The sequence below is a fragment of the Branchiostoma lanceolatum genome, chromosome 5 (genome assembly GCF_035083965.1).
Source record: "Branchiostoma lanceolatum isolate klBraLanc5 chromosome 5, klBraLanc5.hap2, whole genome shotgun sequence".
In the NCBI taxonomy this organism is placed as follows: domain Eukaryota; kingdom Metazoa; phylum Chordata; class Leptocardii; order Amphioxiformes; family Branchiostomatidae; genus Branchiostoma; species Branchiostoma lanceolatum.
The window spans coordinates 6593313-6605884 of NC_089726.1; the positions used below are offsets into that span (position 1 = coordinate 6593313).

General features: G+C 40.6%; 1 protein-coding gene across 42 annotated transcripts in view; it reads left to right on the forward strand.

Moving 5' to 3' along the window:
- Positions 1-12572, forward strand: part of LOC136434666 (filamin-C-like) — a 91932-nt gene that overhangs the window by 57450 nt on the left and 21910 nt on the right. For 24 of the 42 annotated variants that reach the window (XM_066427603.1, XM_066427605.1, XM_066427611.1 and 21 more), the window contains 11 exons: positions 408-567; positions 954-1124; positions 1573-1696; positions 2097-2250; positions 4174-4363; positions 4931-4975; positions 6518-6765; positions 9801-9854; positions 10837-10878; positions 11253-11294; positions 11639-11701. In XM_066427603.1, the coding sequence (XP_066283700.1) occupies positions 408-567; positions 954-1124; positions 1573-1696; positions 2097-2250; positions 4174-4363; positions 4931-4975; positions 6518-6765; positions 9801-9854; positions 10837-10878; positions 11253-11294; positions 11639-11701 (1293 nt within the window). The remainder of the gene's footprint in view (positions 1-407; positions 568-953; positions 1125-1572; positions 1697-2096; positions 2251-4173; positions 4364-4930; positions 4976-6517; positions 6766-9800; positions 9855-10836; positions 10879-11252; positions 11295-11638; positions 11702-12572) is intronic. The other 18 variants (XM_066427621.1, XM_066427634.1, XM_066427635.1 and 15 more) reach the window with 7 other exon arrangements.

Below are 12572 nucleotides of genomic sequence, written 5' to 3' on the forward strand. Positions count from 1 at the left end.
GTGACTGTTTTAGGTACTGCATTCGTAAAGTTTACCTCACCAATAAATTGTAACAGTTCACCATCACGATTAATTGATATCGATAAGATAGGCCTGGCTGTAGTGCAGAGACCTTTGATGACTGTTGTTGGTAGTGCCGCTTCACAGGAAACATTCAAAAATTGATCCAAATTTAAAAAAGTTGTAGCATTTGAAAACACTGTGTTGTCTTGTTGCAAGTACAATTGGTCATATGAACACAACTCAAATAGATGAGTCATGTGTGACTCATATTTGATCCATTGCATTTGTACCTCAAATTTATCTTAAGGTTAAGTTTTGTAGGGTTAGTATCGAAGTATCCAAGTATGCACTTTGAATAAAACTCATTGATTGATTGATTGATTGATTTTCCATGCCATGTTTAGGGTGCTGGTACAGGTGGTCTAGGTCTGGCCATTGAGGGCCCCTCAGAGGCCAAGATGACGTGCAAGGACAACAAGGATGGCAGCTGCACTGTGGAGTACTTCCCCACCACTCCTGGGGACTATGACATCCACATCTCCTATGGAGAACAGCCAATCAGAGGTAAGGTCTCATCTGAAAAGCCAATCAGATGTAAAGGCTCATCTGAACAGCCAATCAGATGTAAAGTCTCGTCTGAACAATCCAATCAGGTTTGAGGTCTTATCTGAACAGCCAATCAGACATAAGGTCTCATCTGAACAGCCAATCAAACGTAAGGTCTATCATATGTAGTCTCGCATCTGAGCAGCCAATCAGATATAAGATTTTTCAAAATATATGACAAATGTTTTACACTCTGATGATTTTGATTGTCTCAAACAGCTGTGGCAGTCACCAAATCATGGTATTCTGTGTTGTGAAATTCCTTTTTCCTTTTACAAAATCAGATCTTGATTATGAAATTTCTAACTCTTATTTCTACAACTATTCCCCCCTCCCCACTCCAGGAAGCCCATTCTCTGTGCTGATCAAGGATGACATTGACGTGTCCAAGGTCAAGGCGTACGGACCCGGTCTTGAGAAGACTGGCGTCCGCGCCCAGAACATGCAGGTCTTCACCGTGGACCACGCCAAGACGGGCAGCGCTCCTCTGGATGTCAAGGTCACATCACAGATGGGTAGGTCAACTTGTGTTTGTGTATAATGAGAATTCCCTAATTGTTTTTTCATTGCTTTAGTCTAACTGCAAGCCAAAGGATGATTGTGAAACCAGTGTGCCCTATCTTCTTTTAAAAAAAAGCAACAGCGGTCCAATGTTTTCATCAACAGAACTAAATTTAGATGCACCTCTGACCAAGCATACAATAAGGACCTCTTTGCTCAGACTGGATAATCCATGAAATGTTTTGTATGATCAAAAAGTCATACAGTGTAATTTATGTATTGCACTTAGCGTGTTATGTCTTCTTTTTGAAAAAAAAAATTGATTAAGCATCAGTATGTACATGTGTACATGTAGTATAAATATAAAATGCATTTGGCAACATCATAGCTACAGCTTTGATCTCCCAATGCAAAGTCTATCAAATTGTACATCAATCTTTTTTTAATTTTCATTTTTCCCAGGTGCTACAGTGAACACGGAGGTCACCGACAACCGTGACGGCACCCACACGGTGAAGTACGTCCCGCCCAGCGAGGGCGCCTGCAAGGTGGATGTCAAGTACGACAACCAGAGCATCCCACAGAGGTCAGCACCTACGCCACCTAGCTTTTCTTTTCAGTACTGCAGGCAGATTAATGCATTGTGATTGTGGTGATCAAGGTTTTTCTAATGACCCCAATACTGACTTGTAGTGTATCCTGTGTCTTTTTCACTCCATTTAACATCTGCATAATAAAACTGATATATATTTCTCAATAGTTTAAAAAAGACTAAGGTTTAGCAAAGTCATTGATATTGTACACTGTGATTTGAAGGTTGTTTGAATGACATGTGGTGTGCCCTGTATCTTTTCCAGTCCATTTGATACTCACTTGGTAAGTATTTCTCTGTAGAGAAGAATAGAATCTAGCAACGTCTTTCATACTGTATATTGCGACTTGAAGGTTGTTTGAATGACATGTGTTGTTCCCTGTATCTTTTCCAGTCCGTTCAACGTCCGCGTGCTGCCGCCGTACGATGCCAGCAAGGTCAAGGCCACGGGCCCGGGCCTGCAGCAGGGTGTTCCTGCGTCCTTCCCCATCTCCTTCACCATCGACTGCCGCGACGCCGGCAACGCCGACCTGGAGGTCATCCTGGAGGTACGATCAGGAGATGTTTTGTCATGATGTCATATTTGTTGCCAACCTGATGGGTGTAGCATACCAGCTTTGTAGCCATGAGATAACAGTCTTATAAGGCTGCGTTATAACGGTTATATTATGGATGACATCTATGCGTGCATCAGTTTCGTCTGTTGCCCACACACCCCCACCCATACAAGTTTTCAGCCATACTGTGAATCGTAAAAAGCAGCTGCAAAATGAGAAGATTGATGCTGTAAATTGCTGAAAAATATTATGAAAACTGATACTAATGTCGTAGAATGTCAAGCCCAAAGTCTAAGATCATGTTTTGAAAGAACGTAAATGAAGAATCTATTATTTGGTGTACCATACTCTGTGTGTTAAGTTTTGTTCAGCCTTCTTGACTGCCTTCAAAACCACAGGAACTTGAGTATGTACAGATCTCGCATTTTAACCTTTGGCACACTGAAGTAGCCGTTTGGCACCACATTCCCTATTGGCTACAGAGTAAGGCAGCAGGGAGAAGGTTAAACTGAACCTGTGTAACCCAAGCGTATGAAAATGTGTGGTAACAAGCTGACAGACTGCCCGTCCAGTAAGTATGCTGAAGGGCTCAACATGCTCTGCATTTCTGCTGGACATTCTGGCCAAGATCTAGTCTTCCAGAATCTTGGGGGCAGCAAGACTTGGCTACAGCTCCTTAAATGCCTTAAGTCTGCCCTTTAGAATTCAATTCTTGGCTCTTGAAGATGTTTCATACGTTTCTTCTAAATTCTGGCTGCTCAGATGATCTGTTTTATTATCATTTGCGGGTCTATCACTGAATATGTGTTAGTAGCGTCTCTCTACCTGGTTCAGAGGACAGTGCATGAAGTCTAAAGTCCACATGTACCCTTGACCTCTTTGCAATAACGAGGTAACACAGTATACCCGGGGGTCCCAGAATATCTTGGTCAATCCCTCGCAAGTCTCAAGGGCAGTATCAAGTTTTAGTTCAGACCAGCCAGGATTTCTTGCTAGAGCTTGTTTATCGGAACCGCAGTACAGATTTCGCAGTCCGTCCGGTCCGAAGTATGGATGGACCGAAAATTTGTTACGCTTGCGGGAGCCTCGTTTGGGGTCCGTCCCCACAAACCCAACAAGTGGCACGTCCATGGACGGGAGACAGGGAAAGCTTAGCGAGGAGTAATGTAGCTCCGCGAGTTGTCTACCTTGGGAAGAAAGCAAGGCCTAATGTTAGGATGGGATGTCTGAATCCTTGGAATTCAAACGTTGCAGTAAGTCACCTACAAAGGGTAAGGAGCGAGTTAGCTGGTGCCAAAGATGTTTCCATGATTGTGTATTCCACTTTTTCAGGTCAACAATTAGATGTGTTAATGTTGTCAATCTTAATTGTTATTTTGCATTCAATAGATTCTTTTGTGTAATATGATAGCCTATTAGATTAGCATAGGACTTGTAGGAATTCCATGCAGTTTCACATGTAATACACAATGTAGTATGATATGTGACAACTTACTCACATGCATGTTGCAAGGCAATTATTATACATGTACAGCGTCATTCATGAAAAAAGGTATAGATGAAATCTTGGTCATTCTCAAATAGGCTTGAATCAAAGAGAGCATGATGTTGAGAATGATTAATAGTGACATTTCGAACTTTGAATCCACCATAAGAAATCTTGACATCCTACATTTTGTAGCCTGGAATCCATACAAAGCTCAGGTTTGCTCCAAAGATCTTCCATGCAGAATAGTCTGGCTCTGTCTCCTTTGAAATGTTTGGTCCTTCCGTCCTGTACTATTTAGAATATCATGGTTGAATTTAACATCACATTGCACCTACGCTCTCTTTAGGATGGCTATACTTTTGTAGCATTGAGGAAGTAAGGAAGGTGGGAATAGATGTTAAAGAGGTTTATTTTCTTTAATCCAGGACCCAGATGGAAGGATGAAGAGCCCAGAGATCCATGACAACGGTGACGGCACCTACACCATCACCTACACCCCCGAGCAGTCAGGCAACTACACCATCGAGATCAAGTATGGCGGCGAACAGGTCCCGCGCTCGCCCTTCCGCATCACCGTCAAACCCACCGGCGATGCCAACAAGTGTTCCGTCACAGGTACGAGAGGAGATACATGTCCTAGACGTGCCGCTTTTTATTAGGCCACACCAATAGACGAATTAGAAGGACACAAACTGGTTTCGTCATTGGGGGAATTTTGCTCACAAATTGTCTCTGTCACCGCGCACGTCTGTAAAGAGTGGAATGTGTTTGAACGATCTTCCTTAAGGTACCTTAAGATTGCACTTGATTAGCATTTCTTCTTCACGATCAGTGTATTTCTCTAGCAGTCTTTTTCTGAAGTATCTTTCCATTAGCATTATCTTTCTTCTCTTGACTTGAAGTGTTGCCTGTCAGAAATTGCAAAAAATCTCTATTTTTGTCCTCTTTTTTGTTTTTTTCACAATTTTCTACTACATGTATCTACATCTGTTATCCATCTTCCATGTAATGCTATGAATCGTATGATCACCCATATGATCATGTATTCTCTATTTTCTACCTGACCCACCATTGTTCTTGTTCCACCGTTTACAAACCTTTTTTTTTTTTACCTGTTGTTCAATTCACCACCTGTCTGACTCTTCTGCACTCTCACCTGTGGTGTCATCCTGTTGTCTGTAGTGCGCATCAGCCCACCTGGGCGCGTTGGGCAGGGGCAGTGGATAGGTAAGGACAAACACCACAGGCACCTCCATCCAACTACTACCACATGGCACCCCTTTCTCTATGTACTACATCAACTCTCAGAATTCCGTCGAATAAGATTCTTTTTAGGCACTTGCAAATTTGGTCAAGTGAGCTACTTGTTTACAAAAGATTAAGGAAAGATGTCTTAGATGTATGTCTTCTAAAGATCGCCATTGCCACATCTTTAGAAAAAAATGGCAAATTTAAAGAGATGCACCAAATGCAGAGTTATACACAATTGGGATATCCAGGTGCTCTAGACATGCTTTAAAAAGCCTTAGCAATACCATTTTTTTAATGTGGCAGCCTTTGGATACCTGGCTGAATTATGAGAATAATGATGTTACATTGTAGTACACGCCACTAGACAAGTATACTGTCTACAGTACCCTTAATGGTAATGCTACAAACCTTCCGCATAGCTGATACTCTGACACAAATTCTCGACTAGGTGTCTGCCAAGTGGTATGTTTTAAATCCATTTGGCTGAGAATTGGCCAAGAATGTGCACTGGTGTATCAGCCATGTGAAGTATTTGTATATCACTGTTAAGGGCTTTGTAGACAAAAAAGTGGCTTGTACCTTGAAGAAAACAGGTACGATGTGCGAAAAGTTATGTGGGGATGCTCTGGAGTTATCACAGTGTGGCATTCTACTGAAGACTTTTCCCGTGTTGGCCATGTTTTGCACTTGCCTATCATGGTTCTGTAGTCTGTTAGACTTGTGTGTTGGAAAGATGGCCAATATGAGGTGTCCTGTTTTGGCTTGTGTGAAAGAGCTGATAATGCACGAGTGCTGTATGAGTATCCACATTGGTCGTTTGACTTGGCTGCTAAAAAGTAAAACTCAGTTTGAAAAATGCTTCTCAAAGAGTAGAGACAGCGACTATCATGCTTTTAAACATTTACAGAGACCCTTCTTTAAACTAAAAGTGACGTTTCAAGGCTTCAGTCACATGAAGACTAAAATGAAAATGTTGACGTAGAATGCCACCCTGACACTGACTGTCCTCATGAACATCTCATGCTGTAGTGTGTGTGCTCTATGTTACAGCTTCAGTAGCTATAGGGGAAACCGTCACATGATTTGCAAGTTTTGTGATGCTTGTTGATGTGATGACATGCCATATTTCTGCATGATGAGACTGAACAGCCAGTCGATGGCTTTAAACTTTGTTCCTTACATGTCAGTGTCAGTGCTAGCAAGTATGGTGTGAGATCCCATTATTTTGAGCTGAAAATGAAACATTTCAAGTTCTCTTATTGTCTTGGTACTGACCTCATCAATCAAGCCTTCGTTTCTACAAATTTTAAGAAAATAGACCAAGTGTCTATCTTGCAACAAACCTTTGTCCGACCAACACCCTTCATGTACTTCTTCTGTATGCAAAAAAGCACCAACCTTTTTCTTTAAATTTTGAGAAAATAGTACTTCTTAACAGTTCACTGACAAATCGGCAATCCTTTTACAAAATCTTGCGCCAAATCGTTTTATTAAACAAAGACCATCATACTTTTCCAGGCGAAGGAATGCAGCCTTACATCCAGATCGGAGAGGAGACCTGCGTCACCGTCAACTGCAAGACCGCCGGCAAGGGCAAGGTCAACTGCACCATCCAGGACGCCAACGGCGAGGACGTAGACGTGGACGTTGTCGAGAACGACGACGGAACCTTCGACATCTTCTACACGGCGCAGCAGCAGGGCGAGTACACCATCACCATCCGGTTCGGAGGGGAGCACATCCAGGGGAGCCCCTACAAAGTACAGGTAAGAGTCTCTCTTCTGTATCCCTAGACGTTTTCCTATATTGTGAGACATTCTTCTATAGCCTTAATGTTCTTATACATCTTAGTAAGTTCTTCTACGTCCTAGGATGTTCTTCTACCTCCTAGGATGTTCTTCTACGTCCTAGGATGTTCTTCTACGTCCTCGGATGTTCTTCTACGTCCTAAGATGTTCTTCTGCATCCTTATCACATTTTTCTACATTCTCCTATATCCTAAGACGTTCTGCTATATCCTGTACATCCTAAGATGTTACTTCTGTACATTTTGTATGTCCTTGGAAATTTTCTTGTGATCTCAAAGGAAGATTTCCATATGATAGCTCATACACAGGCCTCATTGTTGTCTGTATTTACAATTAATTTCAATTTTCTTTCCTAATACATGTTATTGTTCATAATATTCTCACCCTCATCTGCTTCTTGTATTCACTCTGCCAGATGACATTCTTGTCATACAACTACAAACATGTGTATGATACCGTTTGTTATGTCTTACCTCACTGTTACTTTTCTTTCTATTGTAAATAATCTCTCTTTCCATATCCTACATTATCATTTTCCCAACCTTACATGTCTATTTCAGCCATTAATCTCCATCTTGTTCATTCTTGCTCTTCTTTCGTCTACCATTTCAAACTTTTTGAAGAGCCATCTTGCTGTTCTTGTAGGCATAACATGACACAGAATGCCTCAAGCTTGTCCCATTTCAATACCTCACAGATCAATACCTTTGAATAAAAACAAAGGACAACGTGGTTATATTTAATTAGAAACCTTTCTTTGGAAGGGTGTTTAGGTCAGCTTGGTTTGTATAAGCTGGCCTTGGTGGTATTTTCCAACTGAGTGGAATAAAAGGGGGCGGAGCTAAACAAGGTTGACGTTGTAACAGCTGTAAGCCAACCAGTGCAAGTCTTCGCAGGTTGGGTTAGTTTGCTGGGTCAACTAACTAGTTTACAGATGAAGGGGAGCCCCGTATGAACTTCAGTTTGGCTTTCTTAAGGGCCAGTTGTTGCATACTGACGTTCTCCCCCACCCCATCCCATCGAACCCTACCCCCAGGACCTCCAAGACTATGGCCACGCACTTTACTGTGGTTTGGGTAAGAGTTTCACTTGTATGCCCTTGACTAGTGTGTTGTTGAAGTCAGTCAGTCAAAATATTTTCTATTTGGGATCAATCATGATCAAGGTATTTTCAACTTTTCTAGTCCCCTCACTGTTGTATACGTCACTCCAGGTCAAATCAGTGCGTTTGGCAAAATCCTCTTGTAATCTGTAGAAATCCATGTCTGGTAATGTTGAAGTGTTGAAAAGATGTTGGTCGATTTTGCTGTCAGAGTTATTTTTGCAGTATACAGAAGTCCCCTATCTCCATTTTATTTACTCTGGACCATTGGCCAGGTTTAGAATTGACAGTGATGAGAAATCAGAAATCAACCCTTCAACTCATAATTGTAAGAGTAGCATGTCTGTATTCAAATTTATAGCGGCAGAGCAATAATATTGTGAAGCGAGTTGTTTGAATATGATGACATACCCCGATACATACTTTCTAGGGTGGAACGACAGATGTTTTCAATTTTGAGGGTAACTTCACGCCCCAGGTGTTTTATTGTAGTTGCTGTGATTTATGCTTTTGGTCACAGTAGTGCCTTGACTCTGGGAATAAAACTTCATTCCAGCAACGTCCAAGTCCTGCTTAATACCCTGAATTATGAACGGTTTTGTTTTCATAAAGAAGAAGAAGGAAGGCTGGTATCCAATTACTGAGAAAAGAAACCTTGGGATTTGTTGTTGTGCAAATGAGCCGAAACGTCATGCCTGCTCTTGCCGACACTTCTTCCCCCTTCTCTTTCACCTAGAATTGAAGCCAGCTTCTCGCTTCATTCCCGACATTCTTTCCTTTTATTGTTGAAGGGTACCTCCTGCATGACGGAAAGCAAACATATACGGTACTCGTTTCATTCAGAAATTCTCACAGGCACATATACATGTTCAGTCAAAATTGTCCAAGAAGACCACTCAGGGGACCGATGATATCTGATCTATGTGCAGGTGGTCACTGTAGACAGGATTCTTAATGCTTGTGTCAATAGGGAAAATTTTAAGGGACCAGCAAAAAGTGGTCAGGTCCCCCCCCCCCCCTTCCATACTGTGTTTTTCCTCACACAGCACTTTGCTTTTGGAATGTTGTAATTTGTTTGCCTTGTACTTTACCTTGCCTGTTCTCTGCTTCCCCCTTGTCCAATGTTAGCATTCCTTAAGACCTGTTCTCCCTTCCTACACTACACATGTACCGTATGGCCAGTGTATACAGAACATATAGAGCTTGTCTGTCTCAAAATGTCTTCAGGACATTCTTTTGTGGCATTGACCTTGGGTGCCTTTTAACTATCTGTTACCCTTATATGCACTTTTCTTTATAAGCTTGTCACCACTTGAGACATATTGGTCACAGGGCTTTTAGTGCTCTGTGCAGCACTACTTTGTAACTACATGTATCTTGGCCATCTGGCTACGTCTTCTGTCTGAATTCTCTTCCACACTCAACACACAATCATATACATGTACGACTGTGCTAGTACTGTTTTAGAGGATACATATATGTGACAGAATGTTTCAATTTCTACTGGTACATATGCATTGTAGGTACATTTAATGAGTTGGTGTCAATACCACTATTTTTGTAAAATGTTTATATTACGGACTATCCTTTTGTGAAAGAAGTTATTACTTGAAACATATCATATTGCTTCATTTTAACAATGGACAGTGTGAAAAATGACTGTGTTAACCTATTGAATATTGATCAATATGAAGGACTAATCAATTGATTATGCATGGCATGTGTCTAGAACACGATTGTCTATTTACAAGTAGCAACATTTTGCTGTAACGCCAGTGCATTTACCCTAATGGTTCTGAGTAGCTTGTCACTGCTACGTTTGTTGACTTTGGCCCTGTTTGCGGTGGACTGACTGCATGTTTGACTTGAATTGTCTCGCACGCTCACACAGGCTGTGGATGACCTGTCCAAGATTCCTAACGGAACGTTCCAGCAACAGCACATGGTACGTTTGCTCTCGCTTGTTTCTTGAACTATCAATAATTTAACATTCAAAATCAATAATTTGGCTAGCATGTCTTCAAACATTGTGATTCTTACCCTAGAATTGGCATCTAATTGTAATTACTGACTTTGTATATAACTGTGGTGTCCCTCCCCTACTACATATTGTAACCTTACCCTTTACGCCCATGCCTTGCTTGTACATGTAACACATGCGGCTTAATTGTTAACTGTGCTTAATTCATAAGTCTAGTCTGTGATCACTAAAATTGAATATTGTGATGACAACATTCTCCTGAATCAAATACACTCGTTGCTTTACACCTATCTGTACTAGACTAGTACTGTTACTCCTTACTATTGAAGAGAAGTTCTGCTTGCTGGTCTAGTGTTTAACCAAATTAAACCCAATGGCATGTTTATTTAGAATCTCCCCTATTAGCTAGCTAAGTTACCTCTAAGGTGGTAGAACATGGTGGTTAATGGGATCTTATTTAGCCGTTCAACTCCTAAGTACATGTAAAATTTTATTGTAGATACTCTTAAGGTACGAGGACCATTGTTCCTTGAAGAAATTGAATTTCTCCCCAGAATTTCTTGCTTGAAATCATCTTAGAATCCCTCCTAGAAATGTAGACCCCCTATTCTGTATTATATATTTGACATTTATATGACATTTGCTATTCCCATGGGTGGTATAAGCTTAAGGTTGCTTCAGTACAGGTTTTACAGTACAGGTCCAGTTTCAATGTATCAGGCATGTTTAACATGATAGGGTGGACATTCATCTAATTAAAGTAGGTCAGAGAATGTTACAAGCATGGAAACCTGCCAATAAACCATAAAATATTGATAACAGTACAGAGTGTATGGAAGGAATAAATCGTTAAAGCAAACTCGTCACAGCCTGAGCACAGTTACCGTACTGTCAGAAGTAGAAAGTGTATCACACCAATGTTTTTCCATTGCAATCGCACTACCAGGAGCAGCAGTCATCATCATATTCATCCAGCACTAGTATGATGGTATGTTCTAACCCACTAAACCGTAACAATGTGCAATTTTGCATGTTAAAGCACGCTAACAGTAATCTCAAGTTAATGTGACTAATCTGCATAATACTCATAATAATAGCATGATGTTGTAAAATACAAAGTTAACAATATGTAAAATAAAGAAAAACACTGACATAAAGTTGTTTAAGATATCACTTCACAACATGTGTAACGAGCATATCTTGCCTAATATCACATTGAATCTTAAATGTGTAAAATGTCCCTAACTATTCACCACCCTTAATGAATGACAATATGCATAACTTGTTACCCCATGTATCTAATATTATCTAGTATTCACATGTTGACATTATTGACATTTTATAATCCCACATTTGGTGTAGATCGAGGAAAGTAGCTCTAGTGTCACAACCCAGGAGGTTGAGGTGTTCACACATTTTTATTTCTTCAGTAGAGTCATAAACAGCTTAGTTTGTAGATCACAACGGGGTTCAGGTGATGATTGTTATGGTGGTTTAGGCTTGGGTTACGGGTTATTAAATGTTTTTGTCATATTTTGTCTAATTTTTCTTGATGATTAGTTTCAATTGGTGTTTAACTTTAAATTTCAGCTGGTGGTAGTTTTAGTTTTTCATCGTTGTTATTTTGGTTTTATAAGGTTTGTCTTTGGTTGTTTTTCTTATTGGGTTCAGGACTTTGTTTGGTTCAGTCTGTAATAGTGTGTTTTTGTGGGATTTGTTTACATCATGACGGTGTGTTGTGCTCGTAGGTCGAGGAGTCCCAACAACACGCGGAGAGACTCCACAGTGCTGTATATAAAACCGTTGACTTAGTAGGTCCTTAATTTCCTACCGTGGCACATCTTAAGCTTATTCAAGGGTTATAAAGGCAAAGCTATATACACGAAATAAGGTCAAATAAGGTGCTATTGACATGTCTGGTTTGGGGTTAAGGGTCAAGGTCACTTATGTTTGATAGCAGCTTTTTTTCTTTTTTATATCATTGACCTCTTGGAATGGGAAAGAAATTGAAGTGCACTTGTAAAAGAAACTGCCAATTTTCATGTATTGCATAGCCAAAATACTCAGAGGTATTCACACACTGTGGCTTAAACTTGTATTGGTGCCGTAATGTGCCTTCAAGTTGGTATTGTTTGTACAGAGCCTGCACCAAACACACAGTAGCAAGGTGGTAAATATGCACCGTGACAGCTTTGTTCACCAGCGGCTTTTACCTTTCTGTGAGCAAAGATAGCAGAAAGCTTTGTAGACTTTATTGTGAGGTAAAAAAAACAGTGGGTATATGCAGATTGTTCTGTTTGAAAATTTAATGGTATTATTATGATCCCCATTTGAAAAAGCTGTTCATAACAAGCAAAATATGTGTCATCTGGTATTGTACGTATATCATGGGATTATGAGTTCAAATTTCCTGCTATACTTTTATTTCTTGCCCTTAAAGCGGTTTCTTTACCCAAAAAGATGTCAATGGCAGCTTGCTTTTGTGTAATGTAAGAAGGTGCAATTAATCGCTCAGTAACCGGTGAGGGCTTTACTGTAATCATGATGCTAGTCCAGGAATATCTTTCATGGTGGTACAGGTTAGAACAGTCAAGGCTGGTCACTTGTGCATGGGGTATGCTAAACAGTCATGGTGACTTTTTATTTTGGTTGATGTATGCAAGATGGTATGCAGCTGCTGGT